The sequence below is a fragment of the Grus americana genome, chromosome 1, assembly GCF_028858705.1.
Source record: "Grus americana isolate bGruAme1 chromosome 1, bGruAme1.mat, whole genome shotgun sequence".
Lineage (NCBI taxonomy): Eukaryota > Metazoa > Chordata > Aves > Gruiformes > Gruidae > Grus > Grus americana.
In genome coordinates, this window is record NC_072852.1 from 129,122,306 (window position 1) to 129,149,525 (window position 27,220).

Genomic DNA, 27,220 nt, shown 5'->3' on the forward strand with positions numbered 1-27,220 from the left:
AGCATGTCCTCGTCATCTGTATTCAGATCATCCCTTCTTGCCTTTATTTCTCTTTCTTGGTTGGCTATGCACATATATATATATATTTGTATGTGTATGCTGGTGCAGCTATGGATATTTGTGCGTGTATTTACATGCACACACTAACTCTTATAAGTGAAAACAGGAGCCCTCCTCACGGTCCAATCTTGATTAATTTTCTAAATGAAGTCCAAGTTTAGCACTCAAAGGCTCTATCATAATGCTTCCTGCATTAAAAGGCTGAATTAAGATTACAGAGACAATCTTGACCTTTGATCATCTTCTCAGCCTCCGCAATTAAATACCTCAAGATCTGTTGGGTCAGCCTCATCCCCTCCGAAAGCAGCAAGCGCCAGGCTATGTTACTCTGATAGATGGCAGCACCAAGCAAGCACCAAATATGCAAGTGTCGTTAGTTTTCCTCTATAGTGGGCATATCTGCACAATGTGATTTGCAGTGTTACAAATAATTTTTGCTTGCTAAATCTGCTTGTAAACTTTATGTCTGGAAGACATTAAAAAATTAAGTTGTAAATTCACCAATTTCAGACTACCATCAAGTCTGGATACATTTACTACAAAAGACTTACACTTTCATCATTCTACAGTCCCCACTGGAAATGATGAAAAAATTAATTATGAATTATGGTCATTGCAAACATGGATCTTTATCTTATGCTTACTTGTGAACTCTGACTTTATCATAATAGAAAAAGAAAGAGTAAAATTCTTTGAATCCAAATGATTTAGGTATTAAAAGATCTCATTTTATCTACTTCTAGCACATCAAACCCGAAGTCACTTTGAGGTCTCGCATGACTTCTCCAAGTAGTCTACCCTCTTCACACTAGACTATTGATTCATGTGCATCAGCACTTCTATGGAAAACCAGCTATTTGACATTGCCAGACTCAGTAACTAACTTGCTTCTCCTCATGCCCTACGTTTCCAAGGCAATATTTCATTAACATACAGGCTGCGTAAATGAGTATCTGTTGCTTTTTTCCTTCAGTTCCCTCCATGGTCACCAGCTATCAGCTATCTCATAATGAGATCATGAACTGTTTTGAGTCAAATATCTTATCCACACATACTTTAATGGACATGAACATTTGCAAATGGATGCTACTAAAACAAATTATTATTGACCAAAATACTTAAAAATATTTAAACCAAATATTCTTCTTTCTCAATCCCAGGAAATATGCAAATGTAATAACATCCATTAATTGTTTTTTCAAGACAGTAAATATCGTGAGGGTCTGGATCTCCAGTTTTCTTCAGCAAGAGTGTTAATTATTAAACTATACCATCTCAGTGATATGGGCAGCATCTAATTTACATTTTGATTAAGAAACAAAAACCCCATATAAATGCTAAACGTCATTTTTAGCAGAACAATGATGCATAGTCTTTCCCATAGTAGTATTTTATAATTATATATATTATTATATATGACATAATTTTTATATATAGCTGATTAAAAAGTGTGTGTATAACAGAGGCTTGCCTTGGCATCTAATTTCAAGTTTCTGCTTTTATTAGTAGACTTTCAGATTAGTAAATTTTGATAAACCCATCTGTGACTATTGGAAGATACCCTTAAAAGCAGGGATAATGCATCTTAATAGCCATCACTGTTTAAAACAATTCTATGTAAGAAACCCTCTCCACAGTAAAAATAGATAAAATCCATAGGCTTCATCAATATGATTACTTAAAAATTGTTTAGAGACATGATTAGAGAAACAGAGGGATTTCTTTAAAACTTCAGAGACTGAAAAAACAAGCAAACCAAAATTAAGTCAGAACAAGGCTTTCCAACAAGAGAATATTGACAGCTTGCCTTCGAGATTCTATGGGCTAATACATTTATTCTTCAATTTCTTCACTTGTTTATCTCCCTCCCTTCCCTGCAACTCACGGTGTCCTGTCTTTTTGATGAGAGATAGTATTTTTCTTCCAAAAGGACAGGCACAATTTTTTTGGTGTTCCAAACTAGTGAGATGAGTCCTCAAAATAATCAAGACAATTTTTTAACCTCCCAATTATTCCCTTTATTATTATTATTTACTTGGTCTTACATTTAAAACTTTATATTTTGGTCAGATAGCATAGCTGATTGATTAATTTTCTTTCATATGGCTTGCTAATGAGAACCAGGTACTATTCACCCCCCAAAAAAACCAAAACAAAACCACACAGAGAAATCTGGAGCTGTGTGCATGAGCTGAGAGATATCTTATAAGCTTTGTCCAGTTCCTGGATTTTTTTTTTTTTTTAATGATTCATTCCTTTTAAGATTTTCTCTGGAACAATAATATTACCGTTAGAAGTTGGTCTAAAAAACCCAAACAAATGAAAAACCCAAACCACATAACACCTGAAAAATCTCTTACTAGTGCTTTTGTCTAGGAGCCAGAATTTCAGTAAAATTATTTCCTGGACTGGCAAAAAAAAAAAAAAAAAAAAATCCTTTAGACATGCTGGGAAATTTAAATGAAAAAATGCATTTTATTTTACTACAATGTACTTATTTTTCATTGATATTTTTATCAGTTTTCCCTTTCAGTGTTTTTGTTTTGACTATAACAAGTTTCCAAATGTCCACCCTATTTGCAGCTAAATTTTCTTGAAAAAGAGAAACCCACCCAAACATTTTTCTCTTTTTAAACTTTTATAACCATGCCATTCTCTTATATTTAATGAATTTTCCATAGCACACATGAACACCTCCTTGATAAATACTAAAACTCCTAGCCTGAAGACTTGTAACAAAGATGTTTTTCCATTCTTCCTATATCAGATAAAAAGGAAGTCAGAGGATTTTTTTTGTGATTTGATCAAACTAGAGGAGAAGCTTGGAGAGAAGAGAAAGAGGGGAAGAGGCCTCCATCCTTCCAATCTTCTATACACTGGGGACCACACAACCTCTTCATTTTTCGTAATATTGGGTGCCTTTCTCTGATTTATGAGGGGAGAGGAGAGACAAGCAAGGATCAGAACAAGGACCATGAAAAAACTTCGTGGGGAAATAGTTTAATTGTTGTTGGAAGCACGGGTTGATCAAATTATTCCAGACATCCTGAAAACACCACCTTCTTCCCATCTTTACTCATTCCTACCATAGTGGCACCAGAAAGTAGTCAGCAGGCAGGTTGTCTTCAGTCTCCCCATTGTATTTGTAACCTTGCTGGGTCACGGCGCACACACACCCTTTTTAGATTCAACCCTTCTGAAAAAGCCATGCAAGACTTCACAACAGATCATCTAACATTTGATGCTTCTTGGAGTCTGACTAAAGAATATCAGCTGCTGCTTTTCTTTCCTTTATTTAAAGGAGCATTTGTAATATTTCTTTGTGTAGAAACCTTGGTAATGTTAATCTAATTACTAAGAAAGAGTCTTGTTTGTTGAACTGATGGCTTTTAAGTCATTTTGATGACTTTTAGGAATCTCAACCACTATTTTAGATTTGCATTTCAGAAGAATTTAGATTATAAATTAATTCAATCACATTACATTCTTACATTATAGACTCTTGAAATGAGTTTAATATTTCAAAATGTCAGTCTCATGACATAGCACTGAGTACAGAGATATGTCCCTTAACTTTCACATTGCCCAGTGCATTTAAATGTATATGATATGAATATGCAAATGCAGTTAATTCAGTCTGGGATTCAGTTTAAGACATTTCAGTTCTGTGATCCACTTACATTTATATACCTGTGTGCTATGTCTAAACTTGTACTGTAACTGTCAGTCTGGCTGATGGAGTCTAGCAAATGGTTTAGCTGAAAAGCCACAAAAAGTTCATTTTATTTACGTAAGAGGGGGCACGTAGCGGCATGTGGCTTGATCAAATGTATCCCACATTGATCCTCCTCCAGATCCAGTGCCATGTATGTCATTCCCTTGCAAACATCTTGGAAATGCTCCTGGTGCCTCTAAACCAGTATTAGACACCTATCCCTGTGTAACTGAATCAAGTCTTCGCTATATTTTAACATCAGCTAAATTGTTCTCTGACCTGAGAAAAATGGGAATTAAAGAAACAACTCTCATACAGCTATTTAGCGTCTAGATGGTTAAATTGAATTTGATGTCCACAGGCAGTTTGTTTATCTACACAGAGGTAAGCATTTGCAGGACAGAGATTCAAAATACAATTTCAGATTAAGATGTTGAGTAAACTTAAATGACCATACAAAAGGTAGGAGGCTCATATTATTACTAGCTATACAACTTAGGTTTTTTTTAATTCTGTTAGAGGAAACAATAACAAAATCATCTATAAACAAACTTTGGAAACAAAGGAAAAATTGAAACCATTGTTTTGAAAATATATGCAAGTCATTTTAATTCTTTGCCTTTATCTTCCATTTTCTCTAGTGCCTGGAAGAAAATTATCTACCCTTGATTTAAGTATCTATTATATAGAATTAACTTTATCTGTACTTTCCCCTTCTCCCACATTTGCTAAAATGGCAGTTGATAAGTCACCTCTTCCATACTGGTACATGGCTTTTGGTCCTTTTCTAAGATGAATAAAGTTAGTAGGAAAGTGTAAAATGGACAAAATATTGTCTTCTTTTTAACAAAGGAGAAACTGTGTTCCTTACTACAAACAATGCATATTAATACAACCTGACTACATGTTAAGACTCCCTTCTTAAATTACAGCTACAGAACCCCCCCCCCGAACATTACAGTCATATTTTGCTATTGTACTGAAATGAGATCTGAAGTGTTACTTTTTTTGATCAGAAATATTAATTTAGTTGTGACAAGAAGAACCTTGATAATCAAAGGACAAGTGAAACTGGCTTGCTAAAAGTACTCTGGGAAAAACAAAAAACAAAACTAATAAAATGGTGGAAGCAATAGTCAAAGTTATTTTTTACATTGCTGCATTTCAGCATATCTCTCAACAACAAAGAATTAGTAGTAAAAGAAACTTGGCGTCACATAGAAGGCATTTCTTCAAACAGTTCTCTCCTCAAGCATTGTCTATGACATTTCTGTAAGTTCAAAGCTGTTAAAATGGGATATTAACAAAGCCTTCTGCTTAGTTAAATACACCAATTTCTTCTTTTCCAATATCAACACCTTTGCCATTTTCTGTGTAAATACGGGCATTACTTATTTTCCCCTTGGCATAAATTAACATATCCTTTAATGAAGTCTTACCTAAAACAATTCTCTGGACTAACTTAGTTCTCAGACTTGCCTACATCTAGTCCACCAAGACTCTTCTCTTAAAATCATACCTCTACGCACTGTAAAGATCATGTTGCCCCTTTATCTACTCGTCACTATGCTTTGTTTATTTTTCGGGGTCAAGTTCTCACTGAGCCAAGCAAATAGCAAACAAACACTGGAATTTATGCATAGCTAATATCAGCTTAACAATGAGAAGCAGTACCCTGTACTCACCTGTTCATCTCTTCACTGTTAGGCATTTGGTTTATCCTAATGCACGTGAAAGGTATTTATCATGTAGAATAAAGACATTAATGTCAGACAGGTGACCTCCTGCAGTGTCAGGACGACGGGGAATGGAGAATGAGCAGATTTCAATCACCTGGCGTCCAACAAGCATCAACTTCAAGAAAATCCCAGATCTCATTTATTTCTAGGAACTAGCAACTTCTCGTTCCATCTGTACAGGATACAGTGTAAGCTCCCGAAACTCAACCTGTATAAATTCCTAATGCTAGCCTGAAGGCTATTTCTACTCACCAAGGCATCCCTAAGTAAGTCACGGTGAAAAATTTCATGGATGTCAGGCTAGTCTACCAAGCTTACATTTGAAAAGGAGATGTATCAAACCTTGATCATCCTGAGAGACAGATTCCTTGTCATGGTTACCAAACACTTGCAAATCTGCATTCTAAACTACTTTGGAGTCATTTTAAATCTGTTTCTAGTGCTCTTTTTCTGTTAATTACTTTACCACTGTGATGATACTTACTTAAAGTATTTAATAGAATAGCAGGCTGTTCTGAGAGTTATTTCTATGTATTGCTAGCACATTTGGTCCTCCTTTAAGAAATCTTATTTCTCTCATCCATTGTCAGATTTCTTTGTTACTAACACAATTAAATGTAACCAAGGATCCCATGCAGATCTAGGGAATACCATGATTTTGAACTTGTAAGATAAACTGTTGTAAGGCTTAATTTTCAAATATTTTCTCTTTTTTGTTGTTTTTGATTTTTATTCAGATTTAACATCTAGTTGGAAACAGAACAATTACTCTTTTCTGGAGATAATAATTGGTAAAAACTGTATAAATAAATAAAAACTTTTATAAGTATATATGGCCAGGGTAAAAGCCCTTCCTACAGTAAGAAAGATTTTGAAAATGGTGGGTACCGTAAAATGTTTTACATTATTCAAGATGATAAAGAAATGCTGCTTGCACAAGGTATATGAAAAATTAATTGTATTTCTTTTTTGTTCAATGTTTTCTTTACTAAAGCACAGATTTCCTTATACATTCTAGATTCAGGATTTCTGATAATGCATTAAACAATTGTGTATTATGGCTATGTGCAATGTATGGGTTTTAGGAACCAACTGAATGACATACAGAGAAATACATATTCTTTTTGAAATGAAAAGAACAAGAGTTCATCCATGGATGTCATCTCTAAGCACGTGGAGGAAAAGAAGGTTATCAGGAATGGTCAGCATGGATTCACCAAGGGGAAATCATGCCTGACCAATCTGATTGATTGCCTTCTATGATGGCATAACTGGCTGGGAAGATGAGGGGAGAACAGTAGATGTTGTCTACCTCGACTTCAGCAAGGCTTTTGAGACCATCTCCCATAACATCCTCATAGGTAAGCTTGGGAAGTGTGGGTTGGATGAGTGGGCAGTGAGGTGGATTGAGAACTGGCTGAATGGCAGAGCTCAGAGGGTTATGATAAGCGGAGCAGAGTCTAGTTGGAGGCCTGTTGCTAGTGGTGTGCCCCAGGGGTCAGTACTGGGTCCAGTCTTATTCAACATATTCATCAATGACCTGGAAGAGGGGACAGAGTGCACCCTCAGCAAGTTTGCTGACAATCCAAAACTGGGAGGAGTGGCCAACACACCAGAAGGCTGCGCTGCCATTCTGCGAGATCTTGACAGGCTGGAGAGTTGGGAGGAGAGGAACCTAATGAAGTTCAACAAGGGCAAGTGTTGGGTCCTGCACCTAGGGAGGAATAACCCCAAGCACCAGTACAGGTTAGGCAATGACCTGCTGGGAAGCAGCGCTGCAGAGAAGGACCTGGGAGTCCTGGTGGACAACAAGCTCTCCATGAGCCAGCAGTGTGCCCGTGTGGCCAAGAAGGCCAATGGTATCCTGGGGTGCATTAAGAAGAGCATGGCCAGCAGGTCGAGGGAGGTTATCCTCCCCCTCTATTCTGCCCCAGTGAGGCCACATCTGGAGTCCTGTGTCCAGTTCTGGGCTCCTCAGTTCAAGACAGACAGGGAACTACTGGAGAGAGTCCAGCGGAGGGCTGCAAAGATGATGAGGGGACTGGAGCATCTCTCTCTCATGAGGAAAGACTGAGAGAGCTGGGGCTGTTTAGCCTGGAGAAGAGAAGACTGAGAGGGGATCTCATCATTACTTATAAATATCTAAAGGGTGGATGTCAAGAAGGTGAGGCCAGGCTCTTTTCAGTGGTGCTCAGCGACAGGCCAAGGGGCAAGGGGCACAAACTGGAACACAGGAAGTTCCATCTGAACATGAGGAAAAACTTCTTCACTGTGAGGGTGACCGAGCACTGGAACAGGCTGCCCAGAGAGGTTGTGGAGTTTCCTTCTCTGGAGAGATTCAAAACCCTCCTGGACGCGATGCTGTGCAACCTGCTCTAGGTGATCCTGCTCTAGCACGGGGGTTGGACTAGATGATCTCCAGAGGTCCCCCCCAACCCCTGTGATTCTGTGATTCATAATATAGGAAAAAACACTGGTAATTCAACAAGTTACTGCAGGTAATAGTTAGGGTCCACAACCTCTTTAAGAACAAACAAAGAAACAAACTAAAGACTATTGAATTTTCTCTAAAAATAAATTGCTTATGTTGTTATTTTAAACTTCATATTTTTAATCTCATGATTATTTCACAAAATAACTGTGTATGGACAATAATGCATCATTCATATAACTGCAATTATTTTAACTAGCCTTACATAAACAAACAGTTAAATAGTTTCATTGGTTAAGCTATAATTGACAAGATTTCTCAAAACTAGATCTGTTAAACTACAGTAAACCAATTTTTTTGTATTTAAAGATGATTAGCAGAGGAACACATCCTACCTAGCAGAAGAAATTTATGCTATTTACAATTAAAATGAATTTTTACATGATTAAGATAAAGGACTATTTTTCATAAATTCACAGCAGGTTTCCAAACATGCCTGGGGGGGGGGAAAGTAATATTGTATATTATCCTACACTGTGATACTTTTCAAAAATAATTTGAAGCCAGTTTAGTTGAAAATTTTGTAGAGAAAATTAATGTTCTTTCATTTAAAATATCACTAAAGGTATTCTATTTTATTTCTGTCTTAAATAAAATTCATATACTAAGCGAACTATGTCAGGGAAGTTCTGTGATTCAGCAACATAATGACTGTATGTGTGGATGCATGTGCATACCTATGTGTAAATACAAAAATAAAAAAGACAACTGCTGTGAAGGTGAGCAGAGTTATTTGAAATACGGATAAGGAGCAAAGATTAAAGCTTGCTTGCTTCCTTCCTTCCTTCTGAAGTAAACCTAGAAAATTCTATATGCTTCAATATTTCAGTCTTTACCTCTTTGTCCAAAATGCTAGATTGCTTGTGACTGATAGAAACAGTTAAAGATTCTCGGGCAGATGTTCAGGTTTGTTACTGACTGGGGCTGCAAATACATTTGAACCATCCCCACAGTTGCTGTTATTCCCAGTTTGAACCTGGCAGTCATCTGAACTTGAACCTTCAAAGCTGAATATCATTGAACTATAGGCAGTATTTTTATGGCTGGTAAGTACCTAATGAATTTATTTTAAGTTGGAGAAGGTTTTTAATCTGTAATGTAATTTATAATGCATTATTTAAACTTCTACTCTTACCTATTTTTGTCTGGAGCTTATGCTTACTTTATAGCCACTCTCATGTTTCTGAACAGGACTTAGTTGCTTGTATGCATTTTTCTGCACTACAGATTACAGCTCACGAAAGCAATTAATGTTTGTAAACATCCAAACACATAAGTCTGCACAAAGACTCAACCACAGAAAAGTAAGTAGGTCCTACTACCATCATTCTTAAGGACAAATGTAAGACAAAGGAAGATGTTACATGTTCTATGTCCAAACTGATTTCTACAAGGGAAAGTACATTACCTCTAGCTCTAAAGTGAGCATTTCCAGTCACAGATGTAAAAGCAACCTCACTTTAAAACATGACTTTAAAACCAACAAAGTCAGTGGTTAGTAAGAGCATATTCAGATTCAGAAGGATGTCTGAATTGCTACATACATTGTATGCGGTGATAAATATGATGTCTAGATACTATTTAACTGACATATCAATGCAAAACTCTGTCTGAATGCATCATAAAAACCTATTTCGTCTTTTGCAATACAACCCGTTGTAGCGCTTCAGCATCAATCCCAATACAGCCTTCCTCTCGGGCCCCAGTGACCTGAGCTGATGTTAGGCTGGGCCATTAATGAAGATACTGTAATAGAAGTTTCCAGGCAGGGAGGGAAAAGATGAAAATATGAAGGAAATGGCAGTTTGACGGGAACGATATTTCAGCTTTTTTGCAACATTAAAGGAGGCAGAAAGTTTGACAGAAACTACTTAAGTACTTACTGTTATACCAGGTATATATACATACATATATTTCTGGGAGCTTGAGTTGAATATATATATTAATTCTTTGTGCAGCTTATCTAGTTATATTTACTGCCCATATATGATAAACAACAAGCAAATGTGTGATGTGACATGCACTGAAAGACTTAATATTTTCTACCTTCCGCTTCCTTAAAATTGCAGCACACAGAAGTTGCAGGAGAACGGTGCAGTGCTGTATCTGAAACAAACTACATTAGTTTCTTCCTTGAAAGCAGGGTATAAGACCATACATTTTATACCAATCAGCTCACAGTCCTTGTATTGATTGTAGTAAGCTAAAAGCTATTTCTAGCTGCCCATCTCCTCTTCTCCAGCTATGGGTGTGCAGCAGTGCCTTGATAATAAGGCTCAGTCTTGATTTTCTCAATTCTTTTATGGCAACCAGCTTCCCATAGGAAGAAAAGCAGGGATAAGAAATTAAAGGTGAGAGTATTGTGAACAGTAGTGAGAAAGGATGAAGGTCATTTCTTTGCTTCTGAAGGAAAAAGAGCCAGCCTTCACCATTATCCATAGGTTAATTTCACTAAAAATGTGAAAGTTTCTACTGTAATGTCGTCACTGTAGAAATTAGTTGGTCCACTAACTGCCCTTTTAATATTGTCTATTTAGTGCCATACAGTCCATTCCAGCACATGTTCTCTACACGTCCCGTGCAATAGATATATTTCTCTTCCTTACTGTAGGCACAGGTAGTAAAGGCACAGAACTGTGAAGAAATGAGCTTCTGAGCAAAGAAAATAGTAAGTACTGGACTGTTCCACCCCTCCAAGTAAGTTTGAAATAAAAACTAGGCAGAGCCATTTATTCAAAGTGCAGTTCTGGTTTTGCGCGTTTGCCCTTTACTGCCTGCTCTCATTACCTCGCAGGTACGTCTCTTCTCCCTCTTCTCCTGCTCAAGTTACTGCAAGCATAACACTAAACATAAATTTGCTACTAGGTAATTTTGAGCCTCTTAACTGAGCTTCTCAATGGGGTCTTCAAAACTAAAATAGCTTATAACATTATTCTGAAGTCTTTTAAAGCCCTTGTCATTAAAATAAATAAAAACTTCAAACCTGTAAGAAAAAAAAATCTAAATTCCATCCCTGAAATCTTCACTTTGTTCCTTGAAAGAAATTACAGATGTTGTTCACTAATCCTTCTCCAGATTCTTTGGTACATTCTACCAGTATCCAAGCACAAAGTGACAGCGAGGCTGAGTATTCTGATTTCAGTGATGACACTGAAGACTAGTAAAGAGCAGTAGACAGCTATTTGATGTGAGAGGCTTTTCTAGATATTTCTGTAGTAATAACTTTGGAAGTACAGATAGAGTACATAATTTTGCCAGATGGCGTCAGTTCAGCCTCTTTTTTTTTTTTTTTTTTTTTTGGTCAAGATAATAATTTTATAATGTAAGAATCTGAAGGAACAAGGGGAAAAAAGGAACCATTATATTTCTGAGTAATTAAAGTATCAAATACATGTTTATCTCAGGAAAATAAACTACTAAGTTTTAAACTTGATTCTAAATGGGCATTCAAAACTATTTGAAAGTAACCTTTGACTGTATGCACAAAACACACATAAAAGAGTATATTCCTCTGATACTGAAATGAGGATTGTGTTTTCTAATGATAACCATCTTGATCATACACTTGAAAGGTTCCATCCAACAAATCTAAAACTGTAGCACTGATATAACAAGCACAGACTTCTTAGTACCAACTCTTTAACAAATACTTCCTTACTCTAGTGGGTCTCCTCAAGGTGAAAGGCTTTGTAACTATTCATGAGAGTATTTGGGATCACAAACTAATTAGTACTGTATTTTTTAAAATCTATCATCAATCTACAATGTATAAACACTGACAGCTTGAAATTAAGCAAGTGCTAAAAAAGCAGTATGTAGCTTAAAGCAGATTAGAACATGCCCTTACCTACCTCTACATAAAGAAATCCATTTATAAAAAGCACGAATACAGGTTGACGTGATAAACATGTTTTAAAAGTATGACTGATTATCTAAGTTCAACATTTATCTATACTTGCTGGAAAGTGTAATATCAGATATTTAAGGTTTTATTTATCTAAACAGAGATTAATTATGTTATCTTACATAACACTATGAAATAATTGACCAAAGTGTTGCCATTTTCATGACTACTGTTATACACTTAACTGAAAAAATATTAACCTAAAAATAACTAAGTATCCTCCTTAGGTAGCGTAACGTGTAGATATTTGTGTTTTTCTTTAAAGAAAACCATTGCCATCAGAAGAACCATGATGAAAATGCTATTGAACAAATGATGTGATATAAAAGGTCTCACAGATTATGTAAAGAGCTCAAAAAACAAATGTTTTTAAAAATACAGCATCTGGTAAAAATCTCCTTCACCACACATAACCCAGAAGGCATTCCCCCCTGCACCACCCCACAAAAAAAAAACCAAACAAAAAAAACCCAACCAAACAAAAAACCCACCAAAAAATAAACCCCAAAAGTGGTAGACATTAAATATCTCCAGCTGCTGGTAAAATAATATTCTTATTTTCCTTGCAACATCGGAATAGCTTCATTGTGTGCTCCTTGTCTACCTGCTCAGTTGCCTTACCTTCTTTTTGACTCTTTGCATTGTGTATGAGCAGTAACACCATTTTTATAGATATTCAGACAGACAGGAACACTGCTTTATCTGTTCAACTAACTGCAGTAATGAATTGTTTCAAACCTTTAAACAATTAGTAGTGATTCTCTGTACTTTTTATGTAAAAATTCTAATTTGCATAATTTCACATCTAGTGAAAATCTAGTGTAAGGCTGTGAGACAATATGAAAGTGCCTAGATGATTTTTTTGACTGCAAAGGGATGGAAACAATATCTCAGTGCAAGCCATTTTAAAGATGCAGAAAGCAGCTGAACACTTGTTTCAGAAACCAGGAAGCAGAATCTAGTCCAAGTTATGGTGATAAAGCTTGATGCATCAGAAGGTTAAATGCCTTTGGAAAATATCTGGCAGCCAGTCTCCATTATCAGGTTAAGCCAGATGTGATTCTAGAGGATATATATCTGTAAAATGCTGAAATGTCACCTTCCGTTTTCCTTGATGCATCTACTTTACATCAATATAACATTTTTTAATAGGAAAAAAGTGAATTAAATTAAATCATTACATAAAATCCATATAAAATTAAATCTGAATGTGAAAAAGAAACTTTTTACTCTAGGATAATGACTGTAAGAGCTAAACCAGAATCGGGAACACATGACTTATGCATCCAGTCCCACCCATCTCATAAATTTTGGATTTTTCTATAAATGACCTAGATTTATGCAAAAAACAATTTTAAATGTTAAAGACATTCAACAGTAATTTCTACTTAAGCATGAAACACTTCAGGGAAGGGAGTACTAGGAGGAGAAGAAAAAGGAACACGCTCAGAAAACATGTTCCTCTGGCACAAAAGTCTCACTATTAATAGAACCATGTTTCATCTCTGGTTAATTAAAATGCAATAGATTAAAATACAGTACCTTATAACACATGCATAGAGCCCGCTGTCTTGTACCACCGTTGGTCGGAACCAAATGGAGTCTTCTTCTTTGCTCATTCTAGTTCCATCGAAAGCTATAGGTTCCTCAAAATCTCCAGGTCCAGAGCTTTTGTACCACATCAAACTAAGTCCAGCACTTTGGGCTAGGGAGTAATTAGCTCTAATGTATCCATAAAAGAGTGCACATTTTATACGAACAGGTTCTCCCACTAGAACTTGATATTTCTTGTAATCCACAGACCAGTCAGTGCATCCATCAGCTAAAAGAGAAGACAAAATGACAAGAGATTATCAAAGGTTTCTGAGAGCACTATTCACACAGCAACCTTTATTGTGGGAAAGCACTGCATTTGAGAAAAGGTCCATTGAGTGACCAGCAGCACTCTTTGATCCCTGAAAAATTAACTGCATTTTCACACCATTATCATCATGTACTTGTCTATGCAGAACAGAGTTATTAAAATATTTTGCGTTAAATGTTGATAATTTCTGAGGTAACAGCAATTGCCCTTTTCTTCATTTGGAGAACTCCAGCATGATCAGTTACAAAATACCGGAGTTACATTAGTGCAATACAGAGGCCATGCGGTACACAAGGTGTCACAATCTATGAAATGCATTAATCAGATACCTTCAGGGTAACCATATAAATTAATGAAGGTATTAGTCTCAGAAGAAATTAAGACAAAGAGCTGTGGCCTGAACCAAACACTGTGAAAGTTCAAGATAGATTTGAAAAAGCAAAAGAGATTTTTTTAACAATAAGAGCAAATAAGCAAAAAAGCCAGTGCCAGGAAAATTACTGTCAGTATTTTAAGGGATTATTTGAGAAGAAGTTAAGCAGATCTTACTTGGAATTCCTGACTTTCTAGAAGTATATTACAAATTAATTTAGATGATTACTGTTTTTATTTTTTCCTGTCCTGATTAGCAATATTTCTAGAATAATTTTCACATTCTTCACCTGTTGAATAATGTCAGCCAGTACCAATACTGTCCCACGATAACTGTTCATCAGAAGGCAATACCATATTTGTTTCAGTTCCAAAAAACCCAAACCCAAACCCCAACAATAAAAAAAATCCAACACCTCCCCATTATTTTTAGTTAAGAATACCAAAGCAACAAAAGGTGTACAGATACAATGGCTTCCTTAACAAAAGCTTACGGTTTTATTGTTAATGAGTTTCAACCATGGAAATTCACCATTAGGTTCATTCACTTAAAAACTCCATGTCCAGCTTCAGCTAGTTAATCAGGCCCCCACTCCAGTCTGTTTAAAGCAATCAATACATCCAAAGAACAACTCATTTCATCTTAAAATGAATATCTATGACTCATATAAATATTTGATATTTGAATTTACCACTTCTCTTTGTTAACTTTAAAAGAGCTTGGACAGTTAGCTGGCTTAGAAATTCAACTTTCGCACAGCTAGATTTGAATGCCTCACCCTAGAGTTGGCTGAATACTGACTTTAATGGAGAATTCCAGCTATTGTGTGAGATAAAGCAGTATTAGCACTTTAAAGATAGACAATATTTTCATCTCTTATTTGGGAGAATAGCATGCCAGTTAGTGATTTTTGAGATTTAAATTTGGATAATACCACAGTACTTATTATACATAGCAAAATAAGAAAGACACAAACATCTCCACACATCACTGAAAGATGGAGGAAAAAACCCTCAACATTTTAGAATGCATTGTCAACAGAATTCACACAGATAAATATTTCATATATCTTTCTATTGTCTCCTCCTGTGTTTACTTTTAAGACCAGGAAGGGACAACAATATGTCCCTGTTCCAATTTTCCTACCCAACAGTCGCTAAAAATTAGTAACCTTTACAAGGCCTTAATAAGACATAGATGTACTCTTGCAGAAATTGAAGTGAACAGAGACAAGGCTACGCTATTAGCTACCCCATAGGACTTAAGAAACTGATTTCTATTTCTTTCAGAATTCATTTACATTTTTGATAATTTCATTTTTTACCTTTGTGAGTGTTCCCTTTCTGATCCGATTCTATTTCTCTCTGCTTCTAAATCCCCATACCAAAAATAAATTAACATGCACCTCTAAGTAGCATTAATTCTATAATATAAGTTTCCAGGTAATACCTTCTTCATCGTACTTTATTATCAAATCATAATCTTGCCTGTCACTGCCTATTTAAGTTAGTACATTTTGGTTTATAATATTAGTCTGCTAGTCATGTTTTCTCTCTCAGGATATTCAGTTCTAATGGTTCCCAGTTTCCTGAGCTTGGTGAATCCAACGTATTGCAGAATGACACCAACACTGTTTCAAACCTTCGTATTGAATGAAGGATTAACTATGTAGACCAGATATCCTTGACTTTTTTTCAGCATGCTATTCCTCATTAAAAAGTGCTAAGGATCACCTGCAGTCCAGTTTAGTAGGCTTAGGCAAACATACTAGCACATATTCTATACTTACCTGCAAAACCAGAGAGAACATTACCAAACTTTTGAAAATTAACTTTATCAAAGTTCAGTTCCTGAGTTTTAAGGAGAATGTTAACAATAGTTTGAATATGTAGGCATTGCATTTACATTAATGCTCTGTGAAATAGTTATTTCAAATATATAAATTGGATGACATTTCTATGGAAAGAGAATACAAATCAAAAACTCTTAAATGCATAGAATCATCTAAAGTTTCACATTAACACTTCATATTACAAAATACAACAAATTACATTTTAATGTAACTATCTACCAAACTATTTGGTCATTTGTTGGCACTAACCACATTAGAATGTCTCACCAGATAGCTTAAGATAACATCAACTGAACCAAATATAAACACTGGCATGATCATAATATTATGGATTTGTAATTTATATTTTAATTACTGGTGTACCCCGGGAGTCAATACTAGGTCCAGTCCTGTTTAACATCTTCGGTAATGATCTGGATGATGGGGCATAGTGTACCTTCAGCAAGTTTGCTGTTGACACAAAACTGAAAGAAGTTGCTGATACACCAGAGGGTTGTGCTACCATCCAGAAGGTCCTTGAAAGGCTGGAGAAATGAGCTGACAGGAACCTCATGAAGTTAAACAAGGTGAAGTGCAAAGTCCTGCATCTGGGGAGGAACAACCCGATGCACCAAGATATGCTGCAGGACACCCAGCTGGAAAGCAGCTTGACAGAAAAGGACTTGGCGTCCTGATGGAAACCAAGTTGAACATGAACCAACAATGTGCCCTTGCAGCAAAGAAGTCTAATCACAACCTGGGCTGCATTAGACAAAGAATTCCCACTGGACTGAGGGAGGTGATCCTTCCCCAGTACTCAGCACACCTGGAGTACTATGTCCAGTTCTGGGCTCCTCGATACAAGAGAGACACAGACAGACTGGAGAGAGTCCAACAATGGGCCATGAAGATTGTTGAGGGACTGGAGCACCTCTCCTATGAGCACAGGCTGAGAGCTCGGACTGTTCAGCCTGGAGAAGTGAAGGCTCAGGGGGGATCTTACCAACATATATACATATCTGAAGGAAGGGTGCAAAGAGGACAGAGCCAGGCTATTTTCAGTGGTGCACAGAGACAGGACAAGAGGCAGTGGGCACAAACTGAAACACAGCAGGTTCTGTCTGAACATCAGGAAACACTTTTCACTGTGAGGGTGACCGAGCCATGGCACAGGTTGCTCAGGGAGGTTGCAGTCTTCCAAAAGCCAGCTTGACATGTTCCTGGGCAAGCAGCTGTAGGTGGTCCTGCTTGAGCAGAGGTTTGGACCAGACAACCTCCAGAAGTCCTCTCCAACCTCAACCATTCTGTAATTCTGTGATTTATTACAGTTACATTCACTGAAAATCTTAAGAAAACATTTGTCCTCTTCTCAATGTGGTCTTTCAATGAAGTGAACATGACAGTGTTTCTCTTCCTACTTACAGAAATATTATACCAGTTAAACTCTGCCAACACTGACATTCAAGTCACTTAGAACTGTATTAACCTTATTACAGCTGGAAGCTTTAATACCTTAAAAATCTTCCAGGAAATACTTCACACTGCTGCTCAGCCAATGTGCCTTCATCTATGAGAAGGTGCTAATGCAATTTTGACAGATATAATAAAAGATCATCATTCTCATCATAAGACACAGACACCCTTCTGTGATATTTTGTGATAACAGTGATATTTCAGGAGATAACTGTCTATCTGTGCTTGAAATGCTCCTGTTCCACTATAACCGAGGAGTATAAACAGAAGCTTAAAACCAAATAACAGAAAGAAAAATAGACTGTCATGTCCTTAAAAATGAGATTACTGTGAGCCCTCAGACAGATGATAGCACACATGCACTCTAACTGACACTTCCTACATACACTCTGCATGTGGTGTATAGAGTACATGTGCATTTTGCAGTCTAGGAAAACTTGAATGTATCACAAACCTAATAAAAATCCTGACTTCCAAATTCCTTGAAGTATACAAACATATGTTTTCAAAGACCCAAAGACTAATTATATTCATGATACTTTTTACTTTTATAGAAATCTTTAGATTATTCTATTAACATTGGCATCTTAAAAGTGTTACATATTTGCATGTTAAACACTTGCATTATTACCTTCATACATCACACAAAGAGCAAAGGCTTCATGTTCATAGAATCATAGAATCACAGAATGGTTTGGGTTGGAAGGGACCTCAAAGACCATCTAGTTCCAAACCCCCTGCCATGGGCAGGGACACCCTCCACTAGACCAGGTTGCCCAAAGCCCCATCCAACCTGGCCTTGAACACTTCCAGGGAGGGGGCATCTACAGCTTCTCTGGGCAACCTGTTCCAGTGCCTCACCACCCTCACAGTGAAGAATTTCTTCCTGATACCTAATCTAAATCTACCCTCCTTCAGCTTAAACCCATTACCCCTTGTCCTGTCACTACAGTCCCTGATCAACAGTCCCTCTCCAGCTTTCCTGTAGGCCCCTTCAGGTACCGGTAAGCTGCAATTAGATCTCCCCAGAGCCTTCTCTTCTCCAGGCTGAACAACCCCAACTCTCTCAGCCTGTCCTCACAGGAGAGGTGCTCCAGCCCTCTGATCAGCTTCGTGGCCCTCCTCTGGACTCTCTCCAACAGCTCCATGTCCTTCTTATGTTGGGGACCCCAAGAGCTGGACACAGTACTCCAGGTGGGGTCTTGCGAGAGCAGAGTAGAGGGGGAGAATCAGCTCACACAAGAGTGGTTCATCCAGACTTGTTAATATCAAGTAGATTGAGGGATTTCTATTCAGTTTTGTATTCTAACTGTGGTCCATTTCTATTTTGACTGGATTTTCTTTCTTTTCTTTGTATATAATTAGGGCATTGACCGAAGAAAATATCTAGTGTTTCCCTTCCTAGTTATGGCTGCTACAGACACAAAATCAGCACCTACATTTATGCTGGCACAAAACAACGGTGGAAAAAAATACATTCAAGACTTATAAAATGTTTTTTAATTCTATCTTCACAGCAGTCAAGCAGTCAATCATCTTTTATTTTATTTTATAAACTGGAAAATACTTGAATGATTCAACACCTTTGAAATTTCAGAACTGCCTTCAAATGAATGGTTGTAGTCCCTGATCTCTATTTTAATATGCTGCCAGGTACTGCTACACATAATAGCACAATACAGGGTCCAGGATGAATATCATTTACTCAGTTATTTCCTTGAGTGTTTTCAGGGTATGAAGTAAACCACACTACATCACTGTCCTAATAATGAGATCGTTCTGCTGGATAAACAGGCTTCTTGCAGGCTGTACCTGCTGATAGGAGCCAGCACACAAAATATTTAACATTACTGAGAAGGTCTTCCCCTTCATTTTTCAAGATCATATGTATCATTTTCAAGGCAAAATTCAGTGCTGAAAGGGAGGAAAAAAATAAAGCTAATGACTCCTGGGTCTACTGATACAGCCTGGCTTCATTCAAAAGCTTCAATTAAATTTATAGGTTTCAGAGTTTGTGGAGGTCTTTAAGTTTCCAATACATTGGTGAAAATCTGAATTCTGGACATCTAAACAATTTAGGTCTGGCCTTTGAAAACAGTTATCCTAAAACATTTATAACAGTAAATTCTCCCAAATTTATTGCATTTAATGATATTTAATAGAATAAAAATTAAGAGATCCATTTCTTCCTGCTTGTCTGTGTTTGTAGTTCTGTTCTTAACGTAATTACCTACAGAGAGGTTTATGCAATGTTGCTGTGCCTTCTGGTTTTTGTCAGCCACTTCAGGGTTTTTGAACACATTAGCCATTTGCAACCAAATCTGACAAAGAAGTGATCTCATAAATTTTGAAAAATGGTTACATAAGGGAGAAAGCACCAGATCTTGTTCTTAGAGGCAGGAACTTGTTGAGGGCATTAGCAGATGGAGAAATAAAATGGTAGTACATCGGAAGAGTAACTATGATGGGTAAAGAAAGTGAACAAAGGATATTGTAGCAGTGCAACTAAGATTTTTGGGTAGGGTGGAGAAGTACAGGGCATAACCTGTCAAGAAAACAGGCTTGCCTTAACTGGCTGTTCATAAAACAACTTTAAAATGTTTATTAAGAGATGCATAAGACTAAAGATTACTTGCTTTAAAATAATTTTCACCATAATATTTTACTATCAAAATCATAAAGTTAAAACTATCAGTCTGTTCTCGATTATGTCTTTTTACCCCGGTTGTTTCTTCCTTTTTATTTAGACTACCAAACTTTAAAAAAAAAAAATTAAAAAAAAAGAAATTTATACTTTATAGCACACTCATTACAGTGCCTGAGCCAATTAGCTCTATGCAACATAACACATGGTATTCTAGTGTGTGTTCTCATTATGAAGAAATGCAAAGATTGTCTATTTTTAGTTTGTGTATCCTTTTATTTGCTATAAAAATGAACTCTGATAGGAATGAAGGAGCAGAGCTTAGAAATGCAACACACTATGGAAATAAGAAAGAGAATGTGGTCAGATTTTGGACTTTCAAAGAAGTACCAGTTTAAAAAAGGAAATATGAAAAAAGTATGGATTTATCATTGTACTAACATTTGCAAATGACCACGACAAGTATATTTTATACATTATTAACTTTTCTCTTGCACTGGCTGCTATTACAACTTTGCATATTATTATGCTGCACTTCTGTTTAAGATAGCATTTTAATTTTGAAATCTCATTTTTCATTCTCTTGAAAACTCTTGCAAAAATTATGTTGTAGGCTAAAAAATTACATATTTCATTCTGTCTAGAAGTGTGTAGTGGCTGTATGGAGGGGTGCCAGTAAGGGAAAGAAAAGATGTTGAAGGACTTTTGAGGGAGACAGAAAAATTATTTTGGATATCATCATCTATTAAAGAAGTTAGCTCCTAAAAATTGCAATTGCCCCATCCCCACCTGAGAGAAGTTTTAAAAGTGGCAGATTTAGTACTTGAGGAACTTCGGCAAATGCATCAGCCCACAGGAAGAGGAGTAATGGAAAAAGAAAGCTATGATTTGCCATAAATTAATTAAAAATGCTGTATTTCTTGGCTTCACAGTACTGCACTACCATGAAACAGAGTACATATGCTTAGGTATTGGGCTATTTAGAGGCTGAATAAGCATGAAAATACCTTTATGTCTATCTGGTAGAAGTTTTCATGTTCTCTCTTTTACCTAAAATTTAATAGTATTTTTTTTCTGAATTAATACTAATCCTTTAATTATCACCAATATGTTGTAGAAAAATTTAAAACATTAAAGTGATTTAAAAAAAAAAAACAAAAAACCAAACATAAATATCCTATGCAAGACAGAGAACCAAACGAAAAGCAAATGCTTGCCGAACTTCCTAAGTTCCTACTGTAAGCCAAGAATTCTTCCTTGATGCCTGTTCAGTCCCTCTTGCTTCTTTCAAACTCTTCTTTCCTGGTTCACTACATTATGTAACATACGAGTCTTTTAGTAAACACAGGTTTAAAGGTAGCCTAGCCCATACTGACCTATCAAGTTCTGTGGGTTGACCCCAGCCAACCACCCACACAGCTTCTCAACTACTAAGCCCCACGTGAAACAAGACACAGAAGAGAACAGGAAGACTGAAAGCAAGAAAACTCATTGGTCGAGACAAAGATAGTTTAAGAAGTGAAGGAAAGAGAAAAAACCCCACAACCAAACAACTGATGCAAAGGCACTTACCACCTCCCGCAAACAGACCAATGCCCAGCTAGTCTCTGAGCAATGGCTACCTTGAAATCCAAAACCTCAACATTTTTGTTGCTCAGCATGGTGTTATTTGGTGTGGAATATCCCTTTGGCCAATTCGGGTCAGCTGTCCTGGCTGTGTCCCCTCCCAGTCTCTTGCCCTCCACCCCTAAGCCTACTTTGGGGAGTAGAATGGGAAAAAGAGAAGCCCTGATTTGGTGCAAGCACTGATCAGCAATGGTCAAAACACCACCATTGTTATCAACACCGTTATAGGGATAACAACGGTTATCAACACCATTCTTGTCATAAATCCAACACAGCACCATACAGGCTGCTATGAATAAAAATAACTCCATCTCAGACACACCCGGTACACGGGTCCCTAATCTTTGGTGTGCTTCTATGTGCTACTTTCTTTCAATTATTCATTTTCAGCTCAGAGACCATCTGTACATTTACAGTTACAGCATAGAGATGGCAGCATAATGTAATCAACAGCCACAAACCACAAGAGTTTGTTTACTAGATTAATTTCCAAAGCCTGATATTAAACTGCGTTAATGATCAGTGCCCATCTGAAATGAATTGTTTCTTGTTTGTTATATTTACTATACATCTTTATTTGAGGACAGTTCTACATCCTTCGCTTCTTATGTGGCTATGCTAGAGTACCTGCGGTTCTTTTTGGACCTTAAAAATACAAGTCTCTTTCCTCCCTGCTCCCCAAACTTGCTATGATTTATTTTGAAAGATAACTTCTACTCAGTGCAACTGTCACACAATTTCTATCATTCACTATATGATTTATATATGGAATCTCAACATTATTATGTGAGGAAATGAAGTCTGTTATGTATTGTTCTTGGATTTCCTTCTGGAACTGCAAACAACTAAAACAAAATAGCAACTCAACCTGAAAAGAAACTACCATGGCAAGTGGTTGCACTAATTTCTAAAAGATGAACAAGCACACATAAGGATGGCTTTTAAAAAGAAGATTTCCAAGAAAAGAGAATCTCTGAACAATACTAGTGTATCATGTTGTATAGCAGATGGAAAATTATTTAATCTCTCCCACAATCTCTTATTGAAACTGCTTCTGAAAATACATTCTGTTCTCCAGTAGCTTCATTTTGGAGATTATGAGGAAGATCAAGGATTTCTTCATGTTGGAATTTCAGTAGCACTTGAATAGCAACTGATGAATATCACAAACAAGTTCCTGAATATCAGCTGAACTGTGATAACTAAATATGTGAAGACTCTCCACTTGGAGTACATATGAAAAAATTCAGCAGATTAGTTCATAATACAAGAGGATTAAAATTAATCAAATTATGACATGTGCATTGGAAAGTGCAAATACCTTGTTGATGTGACTTAGCTGCTGGAAATTTCTTAAGCTGCATTATCATAACTATGTGACTAGGACCGTGCAGAAATGAAAAGAACCGCAGTGAGTGCTTCAGAAGAGCCGAGACCCAAAGGAACACTATTTCAAACAGCCTTTGAATCAAAGACTAAATTATCAAAGATTAAAAATTCTAACCATATAATTATTAAGCATACATAGGCCATGAAGTTGCCAGCAGCAGTATATATATTTTTTTTAAAAAAAGACATATTTCCATTTATTAATCTGTTCGACATTACTTCCACTCTTAAAATACAGGGAGATAGTTAATATATTGAAACTGTGATCTTGGATTGACAATATCAATATTCTTTGTCAAAGTATATGTTAACTGCATATAACTCCTAGTGATTTTGATGAGTATCTATTGCCCACAGGTAGCTCTACTAGGCTCAAACTGTAGACAGATTTATTTAAAGCCATATAATGTCAGACATTTGTATCTATACTTACAATTAATTAGAAGTTAAAACACAGCATAACATTTAAGAGCATAAAGCAGTTCTAGGAAGGTTTTTCTTTTTCTTTAGTCAATATGACAAAGTTACCTATTTCTCCCACAACTGACAAGAATTTTTAAATAATCTCCAGCGCGCATCACCGCTTCAATTTGATTAACTGTGTATGCGTTTGCACACAAAAGAACGGATCTAGTAATTACAGTGTTCTTGGACAGGCATATGATGCCAATATTTATATCAATAAGGTAATAAAAATATATAGTGCCATCAGAAATCCATTTAGTAATTGTCAGTGGTTTTGAGACACTCCAGAAACATTTTGAACACTTGAGGAGGGAATAATGTCTTCTCCCCGTAGACATTCTTGGGCAGGTGAGTAGAGCAGAGGTGAGGTGGACCCAAAGGCTGAGCCTGGGAGGAGGGAGGCACGGGGACAGAGAGGTCTGGAAGGGCAGCGCCTTTATGGCCTGGCTACGGCTCTCATGGCACCAGTGTTTGGCCCGGCAATGACCACTGTGCTGGTTTGGGCTGGGATAGACTTAGTTTTCTTCATCGTAGCTAGTATGAGGCTATGTTTTGGATTTGTGCTGAAAATAGCATTGCACTGGGAAACAAGAGGGTTTTTCCACAGGATAGGTCAGACCAGGATCTGCATTCCCCTACCATCAGACAGGAGTAAATAATGATTAAAGATTACCCCAAACATTACCCTCCGTGTAGCTGTATCTTCAGCAGGTGACACATTTGCTTTAAAACATAGTTGTCCTTTTTAACAGAAATGTCTATTCTATGCTGTGCAGTTATATATCTTAAGAAATCGCAAAAAATACACACTGCTAACAGATAGTGCTAAATTTTCGGTGTACTACTTTGTGTACATGTATACAAGCATCCAAGGTTTGGAAAGGGACATATTTCCCTTCTCTTTTGCATTTCTTTTTAATCCCAAGAGCCCTTTAAAATTTTCTGTGTGAATGGCTCAATGGAAAAATAAATTATTGATATTACTCTGAAGTACACTATACAGCACTCAGTACTATAACAATTAGAAAATACATACTAGACAAAATAAGAAACTTAGCCATTGTCAGTTTGGAATTTGTTAATCAAATTAGATCCCCTGTTATATTAAAAATACTGTTATTTAATGACTACCAAAAGTGGAATATAACTAACTGGGGGAAAAAAACCAACCAAACAACTATGCTTGTTCCACAAAACTACAAGAAAATCTTCCATATACGTGCAACACTGAGATAATTTATCATCAAAGAAAGAACACATTTGCTTATGAAATAGAAATACATTTTTAATTGAGGTTTTTATGATATATGCTCTTTTCCTGCAGATGCTACCAAGAACAAAACATGGTAGTTTAAAGCCAATAGGAACCTCATGAAAGACTTAGCAAGGAACAACAATATTAACTGAACTTTAAAGAGAAAATATTAACTACAGTAAATCTGCACTCCATGGATTACAAAAAGTCATTATAAATCTGTTTGTACACTTTTTTTTCCATTTCAGAAGAACCCATATTATTATAGCATCTGGCATTTTCCTTCCTTTTTTTTGTGTCCATATTAAGTCTAGAAGCTAAAGCTTATGAAAGATATTAAATTTTGTAAATCTTTGCTCCCCAGTTTGACATTTCCTCTGTTCCCATATGCCACATGTTTGCCACACTTGAGACAGCTTACCAAAGAGAAAGAGGTCACCAGAGTAATACAGTAGTTCAGTACTTTAATCTCATTAGGCAAAGGAAATGAAAATCACTACTATTTGAGTTTGAGAAGAAAACTTTGCTCCTTTCACCAAAGCTTACTTTAAAGCTTAGCATGAATGTTTTGGTTGAAGCAAATCTAAAGAAATAGAATGGATTTAATTGAGTTAGGAATCCAAATCCCACAAGACTCAGATAAAAAGCTTCCTCAGGTACCTTTATGGATGTGCCTAGCTGCATTGAATTTCAAAGGTGAAATCAAAACATCAGAGCCTTTCCCTTTCCCTCCTTATGCTATATCCCAGAATATATCCAAAACAAAATTAAAAGTTGTTAGATAAAGCAAACAAAATACATTCTTATATTCAAATACATTTTTGCATCCTGACTCAATGAATTGAGTAGAAATATTTTTGGAATGAAATACTGAGAACTTTTTCAATCAGAAAAAATTGTCATCTTCACTTAAAAGAGAAATTTTTGATACATTATAAAATATTTTTTTCATTCGGGTTTAATGAATAGACACAGAATATTTATTTGATCGTGGAACTGCTTTTTCCTACAGTGCCACTGGGATTCATGATCAGGTCAGACGGCTCAGATTTGCCCTAGCAGCCACGCTTCTTAGTGGTTATCTCATACAAAATCCTTGCAGCCATATAACTTCTTGATAAATGATGAAAACCAAATTACACCACTAGACATAGAAAGACATAGCATGAAAGTTGCACAGGAGAAAGGATTTGGACTTTGAACATCCAAATCACGACTTCCAAGGTAAACAAATAATGCAATTTTATGCTGATTTACTTCACGAATTGTTTCAATTCACATAAAAATGGAATTCCACAGATTGGTTCAAACTAACTTCAAAGATGTGTTTCAACTTCACTCTAAAGCTATGTAATGTAGCACACACTCACTGAAAACTTAAACCTGATAAATTCCACTGAACATAAAAGAAATCTATATTAAAGAAAAAAAAAATAAATCTTGCACTGTGTCTATAGTTAGTTTGCATGCCAGACTGGCAAAGTGCATACTGAATGCTTATTGACACCCTCAAGGCAGGAAGTAAAGAATTCAGCCCAGTGGTGTTCTCCAACTTCAGGCTTTTTCCTGGGTGTTTAACCTATGCGGGCAACATTCGTACAATATTTATGTGGTACTCATTACATAAATATATTTGTTGCTAATCATCAAGAGGCCAAGGAGAAGGTTCTTCTTTCTTGGTATAATAATTTGGCTAGGAGAAGGGACAGCTTTTGCTAGGAAAGCAGTGGTAACTAACCATAGAGAGAAAGAACATAGGGCAGGAAGCACAGATATCTCTAGAGAGAACAAAGTTCCACAGATAATTCATGTGCCAAAATTGAGATTAAATTAATAGATAAAGTTGGCATCCAGACATACATTTCAGATTAAGGCTGGGAAACCTTTTTTTATTGCTGTCATCTTTGTTTATGTTATGCAGCATATTTAACTTCATCAGCAGGCAGCAACAACAAAATCCCTGTGTTTTAATTGGTTTTGACTGTCCTAAATTTTAAATTTTCCTTAAAAATGCTTTCCAGAGCAAAAATTACAACTGTGACTTTCAGAATGGTAGCCCTTTGCTTCAAATAAATTGAATCTCATGGTTCATTCTCTTCCACAGGTTAGACAGGCTCCTTAGCTGACCTGTAGCTATTTTCTATGAGACATTAGTCTGTGCTTTCTTAGTCATTAGATGCATCCGTAGAGGATGTGTCATCCATAGAGGCCTGGCACAGAAGACAAACAGGACTAGGGATTATAGCATCATATAGGATGGTAGCGATATATCCCCCTGCCATCCTGTCTTTTTTTTTCTCTTTAAAGGAAGAATTACTTTTCCTATCAAATACAAAACACTCTAAAATAAACTTAAACTTATACTTATTAAATATAATAAACTATGCCTTC

General features: G+C 36.4%; 1 protein-coding gene across 2 annotated transcripts in view; it reads right to left on the bottom strand.

Moving 5' to 3' along the window:
• IL1RAPL1 (interleukin 1 receptor accessory protein like 1) overlaps positions 1-27,220 on the bottom strand; it is a 764,969-nt gene that overhangs the window by 335,134 nt on the left and 402,615 nt on the right. For both annotated transcript variants that reach the window (XM_054844310.1, XM_054844318.1), the window contains exon 3: positions 13,452-13,731. In XM_054844310.1, coding sequence (XP_054700285.1) covers positions 13,452-13,731 — 280 coding nt within the window. The remainder of the gene's footprint in view (positions 1-13,451; positions 13,732-27,220) is intronic.